Source organism: Trichoplusia ni, chromosome 13 (genome assembly GCF_003590095.1).
Source record: "Trichoplusia ni isolate ovarian cell line Hi5 chromosome 13, tn1, whole genome shotgun sequence".
NCBI lineage: Eukaryota > Metazoa > Arthropoda > Insecta > Lepidoptera > Noctuidae > Trichoplusia > Trichoplusia ni.
Window position 1 is genome coordinate 8,146,461 of NC_039490.1, and position 23,394 is coordinate 8,169,854.

Below are 23,394 nucleotides of genomic sequence, written 5' to 3' on the forward strand. Positions count from 1 at the left end.
GGTAACCAAAGAGGTTTACGATACTTGTGTAACACTGACGAATTATTTATAAGTTTCTTGACGCGGAATAGATAAGTTCACATGACAATGAATTTCAAAGCATTTGCCTATTGATTCTGATTACGAATGTTTCGGTGTTGTGTTGACAAGCACAGTTAAATTAAGCGGGGTTGTCAACGTTTTCGTTTGTGGATTTAATTTATCTATACTAATATATAAAGATGAAGAGTTTGTTTGTTTGTTTGAACGCGCTAATCTCAGGAACTACTGGTCCAAATTGAAAAATTCTTTTTGTGTTGAATAGATCATTTATCAAGGAAGGCTTTAGGCTATAAACCATCACGCTGCGACTAATAGGAGCGAAAATACAAAAGAAAATGCGAAAAAATAGGGCAGGTTTAAATCATAAGTTATATCTTCTACCCACGGGGTCGAAGTGGCGGACAACAGCTAGTATGTAATATAATGTTGGAATTGTAGAATAGATTCTTCACAAATATAATATATTTTGAATTCTTTCTTGTCAAGTATGGTTCTTTTAAGTTTTCCAATTAAAACATTTCGATATGCGTCTTTGTATTTCTTTTATGCATTTTTTTTTATGGCCGGACGAACCGAATGCATATCAGAACAAATAAAAAGAAAATAGGTATGACATAACAAGCCGGAAAGTGGAGAGAAATCAATGGATGCCTTTGGCCTGACGCAGGACTGTAAAGACTAATTTTTTTTCCCCCTTCTAATTGATTATAGGCTACCACAAATAGTTTAAGTTCTTAACATCTTTAAACTCAACCTTAACTCAAGCATAAAAACTCATCCTTCCATCTTTTCCAACACGTGTCTCGCAACGCTTAGAGCAGTTATTAATATCCCTAATTGTATGAAAGTTTATAAATACCCACTTAGTTAATTAAAGTGAGTCCCTAATTGACAAAACAACGATTCTTTCTGTATTCATAATCAACTTAATTACTTTTTTATTGTGACTCTATGTGATAATGTAGAGTTTGAATGTTTTCGTAAAAGCTTTTGTTAATTGTTAGGTTATGATATGATGTATCGTACAAATTATATTTCTAGAATATTAAACGTGATAAGAATTGGTCAGAATGTATGAAAAAGTTTTTTTTTTGGGTTTCGAAATCAAAGGGTAAAATGAAACTCCAAGTTTCCACTGTGAGTCCTTACGTCTGTTTAATAATAATAATAATAACACCTTTGTCGACTTGTGGGAGGTGGACTCGGCAATCATTGTCCCGATAGTCGTAAGTGCCAATGGCTTAATAGCCAAGAGCCTCGATCAACATCTTCGGAGGCTCTCGTTGGGCGTCTGGGTCAAGGGTTTGATTCAGAAAGCGGTACTTCTGGACACGGCGCGCATCGTGAGGAGGTTCCTCTCTCTGGAGCCCTGACCACCGGCAGCTTGGGCCCTGTACCCGTTGCCGGTTGGACACTATTTTTTATATTTTTAAATGTATGTTGTTTTTTATATATATTTAAAAATGTAATTTATATGTATTTTAATGAAATAAAGGAAATAATAATAATAATAATAAACCCCTCGGGGCGAGTCGTTATCTCATCATGGGAATAACGCAAGACCAGAGGGCATATTAGTATGCTTTTTCAAACCTTGAGATATAAATAAAAAATGTATCTGAAGGTCTATGTAGGAGCATACATCCGCAGGGCAGCTTGTGGCGAGCTGTTTGTGAGTAGCGACACAACGGAACCTGAATGCCCCAGGGGGTCACTCTTTATGGGGACTCCCAGCTCTTTCTTGCCTTAACTGGCTGGCTAGAGAGGGGTCGCTAGAGCTATATGCTCGGGGGTGGAAGTGTCTAATGGCGTAATAACGAGGAAACCCGCTCCGGGTCCGAGACCCGCGATGGTGAAATCGGTGTCGCACCTCTCTACACCCCTAGCCGCTCGCACTGGTGTTGCCCACCTGCTGTCAATCGTGACGGTATTATAGGGGGCCCATCTAGTGAGCGGCGAGTCACCGCCTGCCGAATTGTTTGCATCACCATGTGTAAAAAGGCAGGTGCCATAGTTCTCCGAATAATTTTAAGGAACTGGTCCACTTAACATGTCTCATTTATATAATAGCCTATTTAGTTTTACATACATATTGCAATAGTTTTGCATCTACTTTGGATTTTTCATCTCTGTTCTCCCATAGAGCGGAGGTGAATTATCCCTAGTAGATGCCCCATCACATTGTATATTAAAGTTCTCAAGAAGGCCTCTGTGCGTTGGACCTGTGTCCAAGTTCACGCCTTTAAAAAGGACCGGGTCTCTTCTCTTGAAGTTAACCCGTGAATGAAAAGAGATACAAATAATAATAATACGCCCCCTAAAATCCAGCCACACGTCCTGATTGACCATCTAATCACGTGGGGGGCGGACACGCGAATGAGAAATTACTGTCGTGGCTAACGTGGCTCTGGTAACCCATTCAACATGGAGACTCGTTCAAAGAGGAAACGTATAGGACCGCTGCCCGGGGGCGATCGCCGGGGCACACCTGGAGCTGACGCTGGGTGTCTCAGCATGCGAACCGTCAGCGGTGAGGAGTTGAGCAGGCGGGCTCCCACCGATAAGGATACTACAGCCGATCCCTTTGACGAAATTGACCGACTGACAGACAGGACAAATAGTCCAATAGAACCATTTAGCCCTAGTACAGTATCTTACACACCCTCTTTGTCATCTTCACCTATTAGTAATACAGCTATCCCTACGCCTACCTTGAATGTTGCGCGGGAGGTGAATACCTTTTTGCCCGCGTCCACCAAGGCTGGCAAACCTAGAGTACGCATGAGATGGAGTAAAGAAGTGAACCTTTTTATCATGCGTACGTACTATTACATAACGAAATTAGAAACAGACATGACCATTTACCGTAAGCTACTTCACGAACTTTTCTCACAAAAATACCCGGAAATTAACGTATCTGAACAGAGAATCTCAGACCAAAGAAGAACAATAGTTAGAAATAAATTGATACCCCAAGTAGAGTTAGATAGGCTTAAAGAAGAGGTCCGAGCGCAATTAGAAGAAAATACTAATGCTAATACATTATCAGATGTTCAAAATCAAGATGTAAATGTTTTTTCACACGACCCGTTTAGTCAACACCTCATAAACACTCAAACCCAAAATAATTTAGCAACAGATATTGGTACACAGACAGAATCCTTAACAATAACTATAGAAAACGATATACATACCTTGGCTGAACCTGATCCATTACCAGACTCATGGACTGCGAAAATACTAGAAAAGTTTAGAACAACCCTAGTACTTTACTCTGGAATGGATCCAGAGTCCCGGCCAAGGTTACCTAAACTTAAATACAATCCCAAACTTGTTCAATTAGTGTCAGTATTTAACAATAATATATTAGGTAACATAATTTCGGAGGATACTCAATTGATAGATTTAAATTCAATCATATACTGCACAGCTCTTGCAATTTCTGAAGAATTAGGTTATAAAATAACCGATTACTTAGGAAATACTAGATCAAAGCATCATAATAAACCGGCGTGGCAAGTTAGATTAGAGAGGGACATAGAGAAGCTGAGAGCAGATTGTGGTAGGCTAACACAGTTTATTAATAATAATAGATCAAGGAAAGTTATTAAAAGAGTAGAAGCAATATTTAAAAGTAGGATAACACATACCAGACATGAAGATAATAATAGGAAACCGGAAGAATTTTTAGATACTTTGAAACAGAAACTTGCGCTTAAAGTCCATAGATTAAAGAGATACAAAAAAGCACAGCAGCGTAAGAATGATAATATAGTATTTAGTAATAATGAAAAAATGTTTTATAGAAATTTATTAAAACCACAAGCAGAGACTATCTCTCAGAGTAATCTCGAGTTGCCAACGAAAGAGTCGCTGGAAACATTTTGGTCTAGAATATGGGAAGAGCAAGTACAGTTTAACGAAAACGCAGAGTGGATTAATGAAGAGGAGGCTAAGTGGCTTGCGATAGAAGAAATGAGTTTTGCTGAGGTTACCGAAACAGATGTTTTAAATGTTACAAGTAGGCTTCATAATTGGAAATCCCCAGGGGTTGACAAAATACATAACTATTGGTATAAGAAATTAGTTTCAATACACGGAAGTTTAGCAAAGAATTTAACAGATATAGTATTAGGAAAACAGATAATACCGGATTTTTTAGCAACAGGAGTAACATATATGCTACCAAAAGGTAAACACTCAGCAGAACCTTCGCAATATAGACCGATTACTTGCCTTCCCACAGTTTATAAAATATTAACTTCAGTAATTACTTTAAAAATTAACAGTCATATTGAACAACACAATATTATAGCAGAGGAACAAAAGGGGTGTAGGCGGAACCATATGGGATGTAAGGAACAGTTGATCATCGACTCCGTAATCCATAAACATGCATCTACAAAAAGTAGGAATCTTCATTGTACTTATATAGATTACCAGAAAGCTTTTGACAGTATTCCCCACTCTTGGCTAATTAAAATTTTACAGATCTATAGAATTAACTCTAAACTTATAGAATTCTTAAGCAGTATAATGACTCGATGGAAAACTACATTACAATTAAATTATAACCGCGACACCATTATTAGCAGGCAAATATCTATTCGGAAAGGTATCTACCAAGGTGACTCCTTGAGTCCCCTATGGTTCTGTCTCGCGCTGAACCCTTTGTCCTCTATGTTACATCGAAGCCGGGTTGGGTATTGCCTCAGACATGATACATATGACGTTGTTATCTCACATCTAATTTATATGGATGACATTAAATTGTATTCAAAATCTGAAACAGATATGAAAAAATTAATAGATACCACAACATTATTTAGCAAAGATATTAACATGCAGTTTGGTTTAGATAAGTGTAAAACACTACATATTGTAAGAGGCAAGATCAAACCCGGTGACTATCTAGTTAACGGTGCCGATTGTATAACCGCCATGGAGCCTACGGATTTATATAAGTATTTAGGATATAAACAACTAAGAGGTCTTGATCATACAGCCATTAAAAACGCATTGGATACCGAATATAGAAGGAGAGTAAATGCATTATGCAGAAGTCATCTAGCAGGAAAAAATCTTATTAAAGCAATAAACACATATGCAATACCAATTTTAACATACTCATTCGGAGTAATTAAATGGTCTAAAACAGATATAGAGCAAATAGAAAGAACTACACGAACCACGCTTACAAAACACAATAATTTACATCCAAAATCTGCCATAGAAAGATTAACCATCAAGAGACAAGATGGCGGAAGAGGCCTAATTGACATCCATCATCTATGGCAGAAGCAAATTAGTAGATTAAAATCATTTTTCCTTACAAAATCTGAAACTAGTGATATCCATAAAGCAATAGCCCAAAATGATGACAGTTACTCTCCTCTGAATCTAAACGATCAAACCGACGACGTCCTAAATATCTGTAATTCCGATCCTCAGACACAAAAAATGGATACCTGGAAGAGAAAGGTATTACACGGCAGGCACCCTCATGATCTTGAACAACCCCATGTAGATACAATAGCTTCTAATAAATGGTTAAAAGTAGGTAGTCTATTCCCCGAAACTGAAGGATTTATTTTAGCGATTCAAGATCAGATTATTAATACGAAAAATTATAGAAAGTTCATTATTAAAGATCCAACGATAGTTAATGATAAATGCCGTAAATGCCAATCTCAACCGGAGACCATTCAGCACATAACGGGTGCATGTACATCTCTCACCCAGACAGACTACACTCACAGACATAACCAAGTAGTCAATATCATACACCAGCAGCTTGCTCTGAAATATAAATTAATAGAAAATAGTAACTTACCTTATTATAAATACACACCCCAAACTGTCCTGGAAAATAATACACACAAGCTCTATTATGATAGAGCAATACTTACCGATAGAACTATTCACTACAATAGACCGGATATAACTTTACAGGATAAAGTAAATAAAACCACCTACCTTATAGATATAGCCGTCCCCAACACTCACAACCTACAGAAGACAATAGCTGAAAAGATTAGTAAGTACGCAGAGCTTAAAGAAGAGGTCGCCCGAATATGGAGACAAGAAAAAGTCTTTGTCGTTCCTATAGTGCTCTCCAGTACTGGTGTCATTCCAAACCATCTCCACAATAGCCTAAAAATAATAGATTTAAGAAAGTCGTTATATACTACCCTACAGAAAGCTGCTATTTTAAATACCTGCCGCATAGTGAGAAAGTTCCTATCATTAGACGATAGTTAATAACTTATCATTTAACACCACACGCCGCATTTACTTGGTCTTGACCCGTAAATGTGGTTTAAACCAGCCAAGGGTTGAGAAAAGAAAACACTCCCGATAATAATACATATCCTGACCGATTTCGGCCACAGCGACTTGGATCTGCGACTAATTTTGAGAGCTTCGCTGGTGTGCTCTCCAGTGGCTGACAAAGCCACTGGAGAGCACGTCTGTTTGACTCACCCTCAAATTAATTATTATCCAATATGGATTAGATTGAACTAGAGGAGCTCGTGGCTAAGCTATAACCGCATAAGTGAATCGATCACAGGTTAAGCTATGCTTGACGCGGTCGGTCCGTAGATGGGTGACCATCTTTGTCATAACGAGTTCCTCCGTGTTTCGGAAGGCACGTTAAATTGTGGGTCCCGGCTGATATTCCTACGTCTTTGACAGTCGTTACAGGTAGTCAGAAGCTTGAAAAAGTCTGACAACCAGTCTAACCAGTACTTAGCTGAAACCGGTTAGACTGGTAGCCGACCCCATCAAAGTTGGGAAAAGGCTAGGCCAATGATGATTAGACTGAACCCGTTTCGGTGTGATTTTTTAAGCCTTCTCGTAAGCAACCTTCAATTTAGTGAGTCCAAATTGAACTAACTGTCTCTTTACAAAAAAAAATGCAACCTCCTTTGTCTATTTACGTAAGGTCTATAAATAATGGGTAAGAGCAAAGGCTAAACTGTAAATGAAAATGAAAAACTGTTTATTTCCATATGGAATTTAAAATATAACCTGACTTCTCTGAAATACGTTATCAGCGTAAATACTCACAGAAGCACGTTCTATAGAAATTCTTTTTGTACCATCTACACTAGATTATTATTCCGGGAGTGTGTTCGTTGCCTCACTATATTTGTTTCTTAATTAATTTAATTTGGGAGAACACGCGAGTACGTTGTAGATACGAAACAGATATATTGTTAACTAGGTGTGTCCTACAGTTTCACTTGCCTTTAAGAGGTAATTCTTTAAAAACAGTTTTATATTTTGTTTGGTGGAGGTTCTGTATATATTGTTAGGAAAATTTTTATTGATGCTTATAATTAAATCCTGTATCTAAATCTAGGTTTATTGTACGAATAGCATGGCAGAGCAGAGCGATCGCACAATATTTTGTACCACTATAATATACCACTGACTTACAAGACCATCTTTTTATTCGATTTTCAGGTGAAATTCGCACTATTGACTTTTATTTCATAATACACAGTTAAGAAATATTTAACTTCTGAATTAATTAATATATGATCTGCAACATCAAATAATTAAAAAAATTGGAAATATAAAACCAAGGGATAAGTTACATCAAATTAACAGAAACAATCCAATTCCGAAAATGTATCTTCTGGAAAAGCAGAAAAACTATGAAAACATGGTAAAACTCAGTAGAGTTATTAATTATCCCACAGGTTCAGTACACAGAAAAAGGAATTACGCAAGCAAAACTGCGAGATTTAGCTAGTACCTACGTAAAATGAACAATATAATGTTAATACCGTGTCCGCCATATTGCCCAGGTTTGCAATTCATCCGTGACGTCACACTTCCCGTTGGAAGCGGTTGCACAATATGTTGCATCGTTCGGAAACGTGCTTTACAACTATATTACATTCGTTCCGAAATATTTTTTGTATTTTTTTGGATGCCGTTTTGTACTGAAATTGTGAAGTGGCTTGGAATTAAAAGGCTCTGGAAAAAAAACATAACGTTTTTGATTTATAATATTAAAAATAATATATCTTATTTGGGTTTGACGTTGACGTCACGAACACCACTTATTTTCATAATCACTAAACAATGCTCTCAAAACATACGAATCTAAAACTTTGTATTTTGTGTATGGACTTTTTTTTAACAATATCCACCCAATATGTCAGACGAATCTTTCAACCAGAAACAAGCCAGCTGCAGACTACAATTATAATAAATTTACCACTCAATCAAATACATCCCACATATTGACAAATAGCTATGCAATTCAGAACTCCACAAGCTAACCGAATTATTCCGGTTCATATGAAATTAAGGCCGATTATGTTTAGATAATTTCCAACTGTGCCCTGCAATGCACACAGCCGCCGTATAATGTGGCAATCTCGGTCTTTGGGTGGGAGAGATTTTGGTGCCTAGGATTTGGAGAGGCTGTTTCACTGGTTAGAGTGCAGTCTTTGAAGTTAAATGTAGAGCAGCATTTTGTGGTGTTCGAAACAACTGTTAAATGGCTCAACCGATTTTTATCACAGATATCTAAGAGCGCACGCATATAATTCACCTATATTACAAAACAAACTTAATCATAATGACTCAATCCGTTTGTGAGCTACGATGTCATTCACAGACAACAATTCAGTAACACCCAAACTTATAGCAACTCCCTTTTTGAGATTTAAAAAAACCCTCGGTATTAAATATCAATTGATTAGAACCATCAACATCTTAATTGAGTCGCCAACCGTGTATCGTATGAATAAAACGCGACGAGCGCAAAATGCCGAGATAATTGGATCATTGAAACTAGATAACTGCTGGTGTATAAACACCGACAGCTATAAATTGGCTGACGGTGATCATAGGGATCACGATGAAACGAGTTGCTAACTCGTTTGTACACGAAATTTTAGAGTAATAGAGTTAAATCGCGAGTCGGGCGGAATATGAAGGGTCTGTGTAATCTGTGTTCGTACGGGATTTGGTACTGGTGGGTAATGAATTGTGGTGAATTGTAGAGTTTTAAATGTCTTTATTTTATTTCGATTCTGTTTTGATTTTGGTGAAGTGAGGTATCCCTCATCAAAGCACATGTCTTCTCATTGAAGATAAAATATTTTTTTCTTTTGTAATGTTTGATGATTTACGTTTTTAAATGTTGTTAACATTAATCATACTTTTAATTTTGCTTTAGCATATGCAAATGAAAAGATGTACAATATATCCTGAAAAATAAAACAAAAAAAATACCATTCCTGCGAACATTAAATAGTAAATCGAAATTTCTTGGAAAAAAATACATTGTTTTTTAAAGAAAGGCGTTTATTTGTTTGGAAAATATGGTACAAAAACCATAATTTCCAGGTAATATGATGACGATAAGAACACAGCCGGTTTGTTGGCACTGACTACTTTAATTTTAACGTTGGTGCCATGTATACACTTACACATGGATAAAGAAAACAATCTACTTTGAGTGAATGTTCAATTAAAACTAAGCAGTTTTCTCTTACACTACCACTATTCATAATTGTCTCACAAACCGGTCTTAGTTAACTTGGCTGCGTACAGGTATTTTTTTCTCGTTTTGATTCATGTACTTCGTAAAACAATAGTCTCACATATTTTAGAACAAGCATTCGTGGAACAGGCAAATGCTTGTCCTATGCGGGTATTGAACCATCATGACATAATTATACCACTCCACTTTACTATCCAATACTACAAGTGTTAAATATCGAGTCTATCCTGAACCTATTTCGTCTCACATGAGCATACTCTTAAAAAAATATACCACGACGTAAACTAATGATCACATAAAGGTCGCTCTACATTACATCGAATGAGCTTTAAGTCGGGATTCGTCGCGGTTGTGTGCGCCACGATAGCGTACACTGCCTATTGGTTTCAACGCCCCGATTAAAATAATTCCCGAATATGGCTAGCTATCGGCATTAAGACCAGGCTTGGAATAAATGTAGGTTTCCGTACAAGGTTGGTAACGAAACAAACAAAAATAATATGAAGGTTTTTGAATAGGATTTTCTGTATAGTTATAACTTTATGAATGACGATATGTTTTGTATGGGAAACATGGATGTGATTGTTAACATAATCGTTGGTTAAATATTTTTTAAGCTTACTATGAAAGAACAATTGGGCTTGGGATTAAGATCACATTGGGATTATGTTTGTAACCGACTCCTTTGGACTTGATTTTGACCCACTTAAAACGGTCAGATTTCATATAAACTTCGTAGACTTCAATTTCATGAAGTATGCTTAAGAAAAAATTAACTCTCGTTTAAAGCAAGCGTGTATAAAATACAAGAAACAACAACTCATCGAAATGAAAACTCTATTAGAAATGTAATTCCCCTATAGGTCGCCTACACGGAAATCACACCGACTTTCTACTTTGGAGTGGTGACCTTAACAGGCAGTCGAGTAATTGACATTCAAATTCAAAATTAACTTTCAGAAATGCCACTAGCTGAGACAAGCTGATTTAATCATAAGGTAATACACAGCAAGCCCATTATAAGCGAAAAACAAACCAGAAATTTATATCTTTATTGTAAAGAACCCTTCTCCGTTTCAACATCAACAGAATGGCTGACAAAGGCTAGTCAAATACGAAATTTATCCTAAATTTAGAATAACAATGTGTAGTCAATATGACCCCTATTGCTTGAAGATAAGGTTGAATATTGTGTGGCAGGGTAGTAAATAAGAAGTCACGTAGGTCGTTACTTCCGCTAGTTGTCGCTACAGTTAGCGGATACGGGATTTGTAGGGTGACCATGGGAAAGGGTAATTTAGGATTGTTGGACAAGTCTTGAACCATTTCAGAATTATTTCATTCTTATTTGATACAATAAAATGTTAGTTATAGGGCAAGAACAAGATATTAAAAACATTCAAATGCTAAACTAGCTAAAACATCTTACAACAAATAGAGACTAGCAAAATCGAAAAGTTACGAAAATCATTAATAAATTGTAATCTGTTTTTTTGAGAGCTCATATACTATAGCTGTATAATGAAAGCGAAAAATAGCATAGCAAACTATCAAAAACAAAGTGTCTGTGTGCTTTACAAAAAAGTCCCACAGACTCCTCAAAATAAATTAAGACCAGTCTTAGTATTATCCTACAAAAAAAACACAGCATAGTCACCCTACAAACGCAAACTTAGTGTCGCAACTTTAAAGTAGTGATTTTCTAACGACTACAAAATGGCTCCATTCTGCCAGTTTATCCTCGCTGAAAAGCTACAAGAAATCCACGTTTTTTATACTCACTTACTTAATTGAAGTGCTATGCTAAGTTTTTAAGGATTTTACAGTCTCATTATTGGACCAGTATTTCCATGTGTGCTTTTGAGTACATTACTCAATTTAACTATAGGGATAAAGAAGGGTTTTGTATTTTACATACTATTTGTAGTACACGTTAAAAACGATGATAGTAATTATTGGAGAGCCTCTTTTTTTGAAAGAGTTAAGTTATTTTTTAAACTGAAGGAAACAATCTGTAAAGAAGAGTGTTGTGTAATAATTGTTATTCAAATAATTCGGCCAGCCTAAAATAATGTAACTAGGTCATGATTTAGGTAAGCTTTTTGAAAAAAAAGAAAACTCAAATCGTAAGTTAATATGACACATGTGATGTCCTACACGGAGACATCACTCTGTTAATATGGTAGAGTTAAAGAAATAAAATACCCAACGAACTCAGTCATATAGAACAAGTCTACGAGCTACGGTTCCTAGACGCCTGTCATAAATTACACAGGCATATTAAGTTCGTAGCACATACGTAGCATATTCGTAGTAGATTCGTAGCAATTCATAACTTCTACTACCAAAGGTAAAACGGTTTAAATGGCATAAAATTACTTTTCGTCTGAAATATTGTTTAGTTTAAGGCTTAGGTTACTTAAAAGTAATGTCATACATAAAAATGCTTGAAATAACTTAGAATGAGAATATTTTTTTTAATGTAGAGTTGTTGGAATAGAAAAGAGTTGAAATTTTTATATTTCTTTTTATTTTGAACTAGCTGTTGCCCGCTACTTCGTCCTCGTGGGTAGAAGATATAAATTATGATTAAGTATACCTGCCCGGTTTTTTTCACACTTTCCATTATATCTTAGCTCCTATTAGTCGCAGCGTGATGGTTTATAGCCTAAAGCCTTCCTAGATGAATGGTCTATTCAACACAAAAATATTTTTTCAATTTGGACCAGTAGTTCCTGAGATTAGCGCGTTCAAACAAACAAACAAACAAACTCTTCAGCTTTATACATTGCTATAGATATAGATTTATATGCCCGCAGTTGAGTTTCATGTTTTCAATAATTTTAAAATATCAGTATGGAAATTTAATTGAAAGAGTCGGTAATGTAGCAAATAAAAATTCGTTGCTCGAACAAGCAATGATATTTCTCGAAAATAAACTTACTGAATATTCATCTCAAATAAAATATGATTTGTTTGTTTCGGAAAAGTGCCGGTTTTCCTTGTTGTTTTCGCCAGTTTTTATTTGTTAATGTGTAAATGTTTTATTGATACAGAACTTCGACATTTCGTGATCCAATTAAAATTGGATTGGAAAGTTTATATTAAGTTTCTTTAAACAAATGTCTTGTTTTTAGAAACCCTCTTTGATTCAGGTGGCAAAAAAAATATTTAAAGGCAACACATTAAATAATTAATCACAGATATGTTACTAATTATTACACGTATTAATTTAGAAAAATACTTAGTTGGAAAAGAAAGCCGTATGAATAAAATTGGACTTTTAAACCTAAATTCATTTTCTAGCATAACAAAGTATATTAGATACATGTGGTACATAAGGTGTAAATAAATACTTCACCTTATAAAGGTATACATATATAATGCGATGGAATTATGTTAGCAACTTAGCTGAACTCTACGCATATTTAAATTTATTCAGTCAAGCTAAACGGGATAAACTTGGCGTGAGAACTATCTGTTAGTTCCACGTGTTTGGGACGTAAATTTAAACACCTATATAACTTAGTTTATGAGGCAAGGGATTTTTATACGAAATATATGTTGAAAGAAAAATATTTCTTATTAAAAAGTCAAGTCACTTTTTAATAAAAAAATATTCGGAAATTAATGATTTTGTCGAGGTAGGTTTTACAAACATTCAAGTCACCTCCACAGACACACAGACTCAGAACAAGCATTCGTGAATTACAGAGATGCTTATCGATGTGATTGCACATGCAACACGTCGCGCACAGTGGGTTTAGCGTGGTGACCTTTTACTAAGTGACTATTCCTGCAGTCAAGGGATTAAAAAGGAACCAATTGATTTTCAGAGCTATTGTGTTAAATTCCTATTTTTGTTCAGGGCTATACTGTTCTACCCTTAACCTACATACATGCTGAAAAAATGGAGTCTTCCGTTAGTTAAAATTAACTAAACAAAAATCAACAACAAAGAACAATAAAAAAAATTGTTATAAATATTTTAACATTTCTATGTTGGATGTTCTAGTAAAATTGTTAGCAGGCCTTGTCTTATTTGTAATTTCAACACAAAATAAATTAAAAACTGGACAGACATTTGATACGTCTAGCCAGACTTAACTAGTTGTTATTATAAACAGTTTTATGGCCTTCATTGTGAATAATAAGAATTATAATAAAATAGAGGTGAAAATATTAAATTGCTATAATTTTATAGTTGACGAGCAGATCCGTTGAACTTCATTTTACTGAGATCATTTGGGAATCTTAACTATCCAAGTCAAATACGACAGATAATCAAGAAAAGTAAGTGTATAAAAACGTGGGAAAATCTGACATTATTAAAAAAAAATAGTTCGAATAAAACAATTTGTGAATGTGAAATACATAAAAATATTTTCACAAAGTAAATATCCAAAAATTGTTTGCTTATTTTTAAAAAGTCTTGGCTAACCAAAACGTGTTAAACTAAGGATGCCAACAATCTTGAGTAAGGAACGCTCCACAGCCGTGCATATGCAGGCATCTAACATTCCATGCTGGCGTAGATTTCCTATGCTATGAATGTTCTCGTATGAGCATTCGAATTGGGTTATAAGGGACCATATTGATGGCAGTGTAAGGTGTGCTCTGCTTTCACAGGGTAAAAAGTTTCCAAGTAACAAGATAGCGCTTTTTTACTTCTATAAAATGTATGTATGATGTATAAGTGTAAATAATAGTAAAAAATACTTTTTTTTTTGGATTCGCGATATACTCAGCGCAACTTCAGTTATTTAAGATACAACGATAATAGAAGTAATATAATTTAATAAGAGATAATTATGTATTTTAAGTAAATATATTTTGGCATCCTCAAGACATCTTCATGACATAAGTAAGGGTTTACCATAAAAAAACAGCCTTTTTTATCTCTAAAACTGTAATCAGAATAAACTGAGAAGCACTGAAAATGTCTGACCTCAAAAATTTATCGCATGCAAAGAATTGAATCTTAAAGATAATTTTTTCACCAATTCGCCGAACTCTACCATTCACCGTACTTTAAAAAAATGTGCAAAAATAATTACATACCATGGAAAATATTCTAAATGCATACATTTACGTTAACTATCCCAACATTCCTATCTTTTTAAATAAACTACGTGTGGTACTAGTGTACTTAGTAACTAGGTAACTGGCACGCACGCTTGGTTGTTGTCCAGACCTTTGTAATAAAATTCTAATGCGTTTTTTTTGCAACTGTAATGCCCCTACATTTACGTTAAAGTTTTTGTTCAAGGGATTATGTACCGTATCTTATCAACGTAAGGTGAATTATTGTAATGAAGCCAGTAAGTTGTTGATGGGTTCAAGGGATTTTATGCTGTAATTTTAATGTTGTAAAGTATTGAATGGTGATATTAAATTAGGATTGATTTTTAGATTGGTAGAGTATCAGATATTGAGAATGTTATTTTGGAGTTCGATTTAAACAAATAATATGTGTCATTTTTTGCTTTTTTATTACAAATGCATTTTAAAACTGTAAAAATATTAAAAAATAAACAATAAACTCTGTCCAATAGGGATGATGACTGGGTATAAAAAGAAAAAATCTCATTAGACCCTCAGTTAGATAATTGAAAACTAAGAGACAGGTATTTTTTCCTTTTTCAGAAAAACTAGAATTGACAAATATTAACTGCTTTAAAGTTTAGGAGAGGGGGCTTGTGACGTAACGATAGAGTAAAATTTATACTCAATCGTGACGTCACGCGTAAGTTTCATTCACTGTAATTTGGTCAATTTATGTTTGCGGGACAAATTAAAAAATACGTATCCATTATTATATAAAAAACTACAAGACGGACTCTGCAAAAAAAAAATGGTCATCATCCCTATTATCTTTCTATCCATCCACAATATTCAAAATTTTGGTCAGTTTATTTAATTACACATTATTCCAACTGAAACTGTAGCCTCTGTACACTGTACGCAATATTATTTGTATTATTAATAGGTGTACGTTATAACATACAATAGAGGAGAATTATTTACGATTAGTTGGACAATTGTTATTTGTTATTAGTTATTTGCTGCTTTTGTAACTTAGATAACATACTACAAGTTTCATATAACACGAATAATAAAATCATTCTAGTTTAATCTTCAAATCAACATCAAACAGAAACAAAACGATCTCTCAGAAGATTAACAACTAAATCGACTCAGCATCCGTTCATGTTATTCTTTCATTTCGACGAATCGAATTACAGAGTCCCATCTTATTTCCATGGGAAATCTTAATGGTGTTTGGTCCTTAGATAATATTTATCTCAAATTCTCGATCCCTCAGATTGACTTTGGGAATCGGACTTCGATTAAAAGATTGTTATCAAAAACTTTTGGTAAGACTGTTGTGTTATCAAACGCTTGGTTTAATTAGAATCACTTTGATAAAATCGTTAATAAGTTAATTTTAGTTTTGGTATTTTAAACATTGTTTTCTAATAATCCCTACTAATATTATAAATGCGAAAGTAACTCTGTCTGTCTGTTACGCTTTCACGTCTAAACCACTGAACTGATTTTAATGAAATTTGGCAAAGAGATAATGCTGACCTTGAGAAAGAACATAGGATAGTTTTTATCACGGACTTTTGAAGAATGAGGCTATTTTTATGGCAATGGCATAAAAATAGCCTCATTTTTTCATTTCTGTTGGAACCTCAAAAGTTTGAAACAAAAGACGCCACTCAAAATCATCGCTGCATCCCTAACGATGTTCTATATGCTGAGCGAGGACTTTTTAGGGGTCCGTAAGTTAATAGTAAAAGTCCATTACAGAAACTAAAACATGATCATATAGATTGTTTGATCTAACGTATCTTCAGTATTTTCCGGTACAATACACCTCAGCTGCTCGAAGCTGCTCATAGCCGATGAGCCTCCACTTTTTTCTGAGGGTCAATAATGGAGGGCCCCACATCCAAAAAGAACGCGGCATTAAACTTCTTGCTTATGTTCTTAACAGACTCTATGTCCCTGCCATCATCTAGTTTTCGTTAATGATGATCGTTTGACAAATTCATATCGTTTTAATTCCATACCCTGGGGTTTAAAAAGTAACCTATTACTGAAACTCTGCAGTCTATCTGTCTATCACCATGATCTCATGAACCGAGATGACTTCGACAGATGAAATTGGATAGGTGATGTATTGCTGCTATTTTAATAAACTCCTAAAATAAAGATCGAGCTCAAGCAACGTTTTTTTTTTACATTTGCTCCTAACGTATTTCTTTGCATTTAGCCTATTTCTACGGAACCTTTAAATTCTCAAGTCTAACTCGCACTTAACCAGTTTTTTGTGAGTACTGCGTCAGGCCTCGCTGTGATTGGCTCTGCGTTTTTAATGCGAAATGCTGTTTGCTTGTCAACGATACTATTTCTATATTTTTTGGCCTACTTCTGCCTACATAAAGATTTTACCGCCAGGCTATATCATAGGAACCGTTTGAGCTTAACGGTTGAAATTCGTGAGTAAACCGTTGCATCATTTAATTCCTATTCTCTTTAGCATTTTTCTACCACAATAATTGTAACTAAATTAATTGAATTTAGTGTGGATTTCCCTCCCCGTACTTTCAATTATTATGTTAGAAAAATGCTTACAACAATTAGAATAGTTCCAATTTTACAGATCGGCATCATCATCGGCCTAGCCTTTTCCCAACTATGTCGGGGTCGGTTTCCAGCCTAACCAGATGCAGCTAAGTGTTTTACAAGCGACTGCCTATCTGACCTCCTCAACCCAGTTACCTGGGCAACGCGATACCCTTCGGTTTGACTTTTCAAGCTTCTGACTATCTGTAACGATTGTCAAAGATGTAGGAATAACAGCCGCGACCCACAATTTAACGTACCTTCCGGAACACGGAGAAACTCGTTATGACAAAGATCACCTACGGCCCAACCGCGTCAAGCGTAGCTGAACCTGTTATCGATTCACTAATGCGGTTATAGCACATTGTAAATAGCAGAAAGGCCCTGTCCTATTAAATGGGCGGGTTTGACTGACCTACGGCTTGTCAAACACTCGGGCATTAAATTACGCTCGTCTGGAACTACACACCGTGAAATGCGCTTCACGAAGTAGTGTTCGTACATACAGGTGGTTAGTTTGGTGGAACTATTTTGTTTTGTTTATTTTTTGCTCTACTTAAGTTCTTTTTTGGCTGGTTGTGGAGTTTGGATTAAGTGTTGGTTATTGAAAAGTGGAATAATATGGTTAATGAGAAAACTTAATGTGTTTCCTTTATCAGAACCTCAAATTAAAATTAAGTAAAATCAAATCAATTTCAAAAATATCATGCAATATATTTGATCCTTGTAGCTCGGGGGATATCACAAAAAAATTAGTTACATGCACTAGCAAACCAGACTCAGAACATATGCATATCATACGCAGGGATCGAACTCGCTAAATGCTGCGCACCCACTGTGCGTGAAGTATCGAGAAGTTTGGCTATCAGTGTCGACTGTAAATATAAACTAAAGTATAATTTTCTTACCAATATTTTCACTATAAAAACACTCCTTCTAACATCTCAAAATCGATAGAAATTCGACATTACAACCAATACTTATCTTAAAGACCGCTTTTAACGATAATGACGTCATTAAAGTGCTTAAAACCGGTTATTACCAGTTATAACTGCTTACAACCAGTTATTATTAATACAGTTGTCTAAATAAATACTTGATATTACGATATCTGTTATCTTTTGATTACTTTGCTTCCTTTAAATATTAAAATGAGACGTTTTTGATGCTCATTTGCTAAATTGCTTTAAGATAACGGAGATATGATTTTGAGAGGGCACTTTTTGGGATTTCCAAGGAGCTCGTGGCTTAGCCACAATTGAACAAGTTGATCTGTTGAATTGACAAGTTGTCTCTTGACACGGTCAGTCCATCTATGTCATATATGTATCGCATTCAACTCATGTGACTGAAAAAAAAATGTTTGTAGATCATACAAATGTCATGCGGGGATCAAACTTGTGACACAAACTTGCATAGTTGGCTTGGGTATCACTCGGCTATCTGTGCAGTTTACAATGAGACCTTAGACACATAAAGCTTTAAGCATAAATACATTAAAGTATTTATAGTGCGAAAGACTGCAGGCGGATGCTGGATGCGGCAAGCCGAAGACAGGGCGCTATGGCATTGGGGAGGCCTATGTCCAGCAGTGGACTACTAAAGGCTGATGATGATGATGATTTATCGTATAGTTGTCGCCCGCGGACACGCCCGCTTCAAATAAAAAATGATCCCACGGGAACATAAAATCGGAATAAAATTTATTCTGTATTATACAGAATAAATTTGAACACCCAGGACAACCAGGATTGATATTATATTAATCCTGGTTGTAAATTATCTATGTGCTAAGTTTCGTCTTAATCCGTTCAGTGGTTTTAGCATGAAAGAGGAACAAACATCCACACATCCATATATACAAACTTCCGCGTTTATAATATTAGTAGGACAAACGCTACGTCTGTATGTCCGTCCGTCCCCAGTCTAATCGCAAGTTACTGCTCACTGCTCATTACGTTGTGTGACTGCACGCGACACTTATTTGCAACAAATATGGCGTAATGCATGTTAAGTTATTCGAAAACAACTCGAGTTGAATGTTGCTTGAAGTATTGTTATGTAAACTATTATACACGTTCAATTTTACAAGGAGTTTGATGCTTTTTTGGCTTATGTATGTAGTTCCATTTTTTTCTCGGTAAGTCGGGGGCTTCTACATGGACACACGCTCCTTCGGGGGAGGGAAAGGGTAGTGTCAGGCTCTTACTGACTAAACCTGAACCGCCGTGCTATGTCATCCGCGTTTTTGTGTCGGTGTATCGCAATGCGTGGCAATACTTCATACTGTATTTGTAAAACCAAACGTAATGTACAATCAACAAAATTGATTAATGAGCACATTTCTTATACCATTAAAATACAATATGGTCAAAAATCGTTTAAAAATACAATGCCATGGTAAGGAATAAAATTTTGTGGGAACCTAACGTCAAATTAATTTGTCATCCAATAACGATTTATTTTTAGCCTATGCATTCGAAATCCTCAGTGTCGCGATTTCCACTTGAAGTTAGTTGTTTTTTCTGTTAAGACCTAGGGCCTAGGGTAATCTTAGTTTTGGTATACTTCCTCTGGATTCATCAAAAACTATATTTCACAAACAACATTCCCTATCCGACCTTAATACTGGTAACAACAGGAAATGTAACATATATTGAAGAAAACTGCTTCCATGTATCAATTATTATAATTTCGAGGGTCCTAGAACTTTGAAGTGTTCCGTATTGATTTCCTCGGGTGTCAAATGTCAATATTTTGATGTGTCTCGTTGGCTTCCTAGGTCCATACTTGGAACTGCATTTCATCAAGGATGCTTAGTAAGGGAAGTCTTTCTAAGAAAAAATAGTATTCAGCATGCATTTATACATATAGCTATAAGGGAATATAGCTATATATAGCATATAGCTATAGCATAAAGGGAAGGTTTGAGCATTGATCATTACGCTAGCTCACTGCGGGTTGACAGTTTCAGATTCCAATATTTGGAAACAATGAAATTGCTTTATTTAATTCTTTAAACACGTGTTGTTATGGTTGCGGTCTCTTATTAATCTAATTTTACCGTGTTTTGTAAAAAGATATGCTGCGGGCGGTCTTGTTACGCCGTTTCGTCTGAGAACTTAGGAGTCATTGAATGGCAGGCAATACCAGGTATCTAGATTGCACTAAGAAATAGGAACCGAAGAGTGATATAAATATTCTGAATAAAAATATCTACGGCAGAGCATGGGATGCTGTGGCAAAACTTCGGAAAAGATTTTGTCTAGCAATGGACTGAAATAGACTGATTTTATCGAATAAGGAAAAATAAAAATATCAATTAAATCTCTTTTTTATTAAAAATCTCAAAAAATATACGTTTTTAGTTAAAATCATCTTTGTCATCTTTGTTCCTGTCTGTAAGCTGGACATTATTTTCATCAAATTACATAAGCCACAACGAGTGCTAGGAATAAAATCCATGTACGAAACATGTGAAATGGGTCAAACGATAATTAATAGTTTGAATCCAATTTAAAGGACTTTCAAACTGCACTGTCAAACCAGACAAAATGTATAACATAACAAAAATACAAAATTCCATCAAACAAGTTTCAAACATGTGAATGTTAGAGAAACTTTCCAAACCAACTACGGTTCGAAACTGCGTCAACGATTATATATATTTCCAGTTAAACCAAAAAACTGTAGTGTTTGTCAAACATTTAGGTTTAGGGCCAAAGAAATAAATCCTAAATCCGTTTAAGTGCAAGTAAGACAAATAACATTACGTTGTCTTAAAATTGCCTAAAGAGATATAATTAGCGAAAATATTAAAGTAATGAAATTTATGGCTGTGCCAACGGTTGCTTAACCTCGATTTACATATTGTTATTGCCGCTATATATAATAATGTCTATAAGGCCTATATATAATAAAAAATATAATGAGAATTACAACTATTCGCTGTAACGGCTTACGTAATTCAGCATAACCCTTAGGGTACGAAATATTTCACCTATTATTAACCCACAATTACCAAAAACATTGAACTCTTAAACAATTAAACATTTTTTAATGTCAGACTCTCAATTAAATAGCTCTTAAACGATGTCTTTTAAAAATATCTCTTCAGAAGGCCAATAACCGAAGCGTACCAAAGCTTTTCTTTCCAAGCATTTTTGGGATCACTGAAAATTAGATTTGACTGAGCGTAGTCATTGAAATTCTTTAATAATTTGCTGGGTGAGGGTCGAAATTGAAGCTGAAAGCGATCTTTGAAAAAAGACGAAAGATTTTAGATTTTCTCCTAGAATAAGATTTCATCTTTTAAAACAAATCGTTATTTGGTGTTGGATGGTAAGTACTTGGTGTTGGATGGTAAGTACTTGGAGTTGGATGGTAAGTACTTGGTGTTGGATGGTAAGTACTTGGTGTTGGATGGTAAGTACTTGGTGTTGTATGGTAAGCACTTGGTATTGGATGGTAAGTACTTGGGGTTGGATGGTAAGTACTTGGTGTTGGATTGTAAGTATTTGGTATTAGAAGGTAAGTACTTGTGGTTGGATGGTAAGTACTTGGTGTTGGATTGTAAGTATTTGGTATTAGAAGGTAAGTACTTGTGGTTGGATGGTAAGTATTTGGTGTTGGATGGTAAGTACTTGGGGTTGGATGGTAAGTACTTGGGTTTGGATGGTAAGTACTTGGGGTTGGATGGTAAGTACTTGGTGTTGGATGGTAAGTACTTGGGGTTCGGTGGCAAGTACTTGGTGTTGGATGGTAAGTACTTGGGTACTTTACTAAAAATCTCAACGGAAAGAGAAGATTATACGCATATGATCATAAAAACATTTTTTAAATGAATGTGCAAAAATTCAAATCGCCTTTCTCCTATACCTTACATGCCTATTGAAATCCGAAGAAATCATTTTCCCTTGCCGGCGATAAGGTGTTGATTGAAATTCCCTACGCACGCAGATACCTTTGAATACTGATACAAAAATATAAATCTATCTTACACAGAACCGATATGAAATGATTTATTTTTATTCGTTTCCCGTACTTTGATGGTATGCCAGTCATGTTGTAAAGAATCTACATAAAATATAGTTTGTCGGAATCTTGTTGGCAATGAAAATTGATAGGAATTTATGATCTTTGATGGACTTTTTTGAGGACTCGTGGGATTTTTTTTAGTTTTCAAACGTTATTCAAATGTATTTTAGTCTTGGAGGTTTTGATTCCTGAGGGTATGAATTACTTGTATTCACAACTTTATTTCAGACAAAACATACAAAAACACAAAACAACATTTATTTCCTTGAGCCGGCAAACGTATTGAAAACTATTGCAAAAAATAAGAATGTTTTTCTCAATAAAACTTTGACAATCATTTCACAAAGTTCAGTTAGCACTGACAATACGAATTTCCGAATGCTTGTGTACTTCTACTGAAGTTTTAATAAAAATGTACCGTTAACCGGATTCCTCTGTAATCGAACCGTTTTAGCATCGAAAACGGTTAAAAAAATAACGGAAATCCGATTAAGTGCGAGTCGAACTCGCGACTCTGAGGATCTGTGCAAAAATGCTAGAGAAAAACGACAAAAAGTGCTCATCAAAGTTATGACCGTACCTCCGTGAAGGCTTGTAAAGTTGTAGTGTGTTATGTATACATCTTTGACAGTCTTAACGGGTAGTCAGAAGCTAGAAAGTCTGACAGCCAGTCTTACTAAGGGGTATCGGGTTGCCCAAGTAACTGGGCTAAAGAAGATAGGCAGTTTTGTCTAGTCTAGGAAGACTTGTCGCGGATCCCAACAAAGTTAGGGAAAGGCTAGGATGATAATGACCTTTCATATTATTATTGTCTCCGTCATAGCCAAGTGGGCGTAGAAGTTTGGATCATAGAATTTTAGGCGAAATATATACTTTTAGAACAACTTTTAAGGATTTTATTGATTTCAAGAATCATGAAATGGATGATCTTAATAAATATAAATTATCGATTATTACTATACAAAAGCAGGGCCACCGTACATACATAACTTGGCTGTAAAATAATAAAAATATTTTATACTTTTAAAACAATAAAAAATAACGATGAAATAAATCAAGGATAAAAACAAACAGAACTCAGATATCGAAAGTAAAGCAAACATCAGTAAACGCTCATATAATGTCGTACAATAAACAAGGGAAGCTGAAAT

At 35.2% G+C, this 23,394-nt stretch overlaps 1 protein-coding gene across 1 annotated transcript; it reads left to right on the forward strand.

Annotated features, from left to right (window-relative positions):
- The first annotated feature begins 2,351 nt into the window (after nt 1-2,351).
- LOC113500228 lies at nt 2,352-5,569 on the forward strand. The gene is made up of 2 exons (XM_026880937.1): nt 2,352-5,006; nt 5,494-5,569. The coding sequence occupies exons 1-2, from the start codon at nt 2,467-2,469 to the stop codon at nt 5,567-5,569; spliced, it is 2,616 nt and encodes an 871-aa protein (XP_026736738.1). The 5' UTR covers nt 2,352-2,466.
- The last annotated feature ends 17,825 nt before the right edge of the window (nt 5,570-23,394 follow it).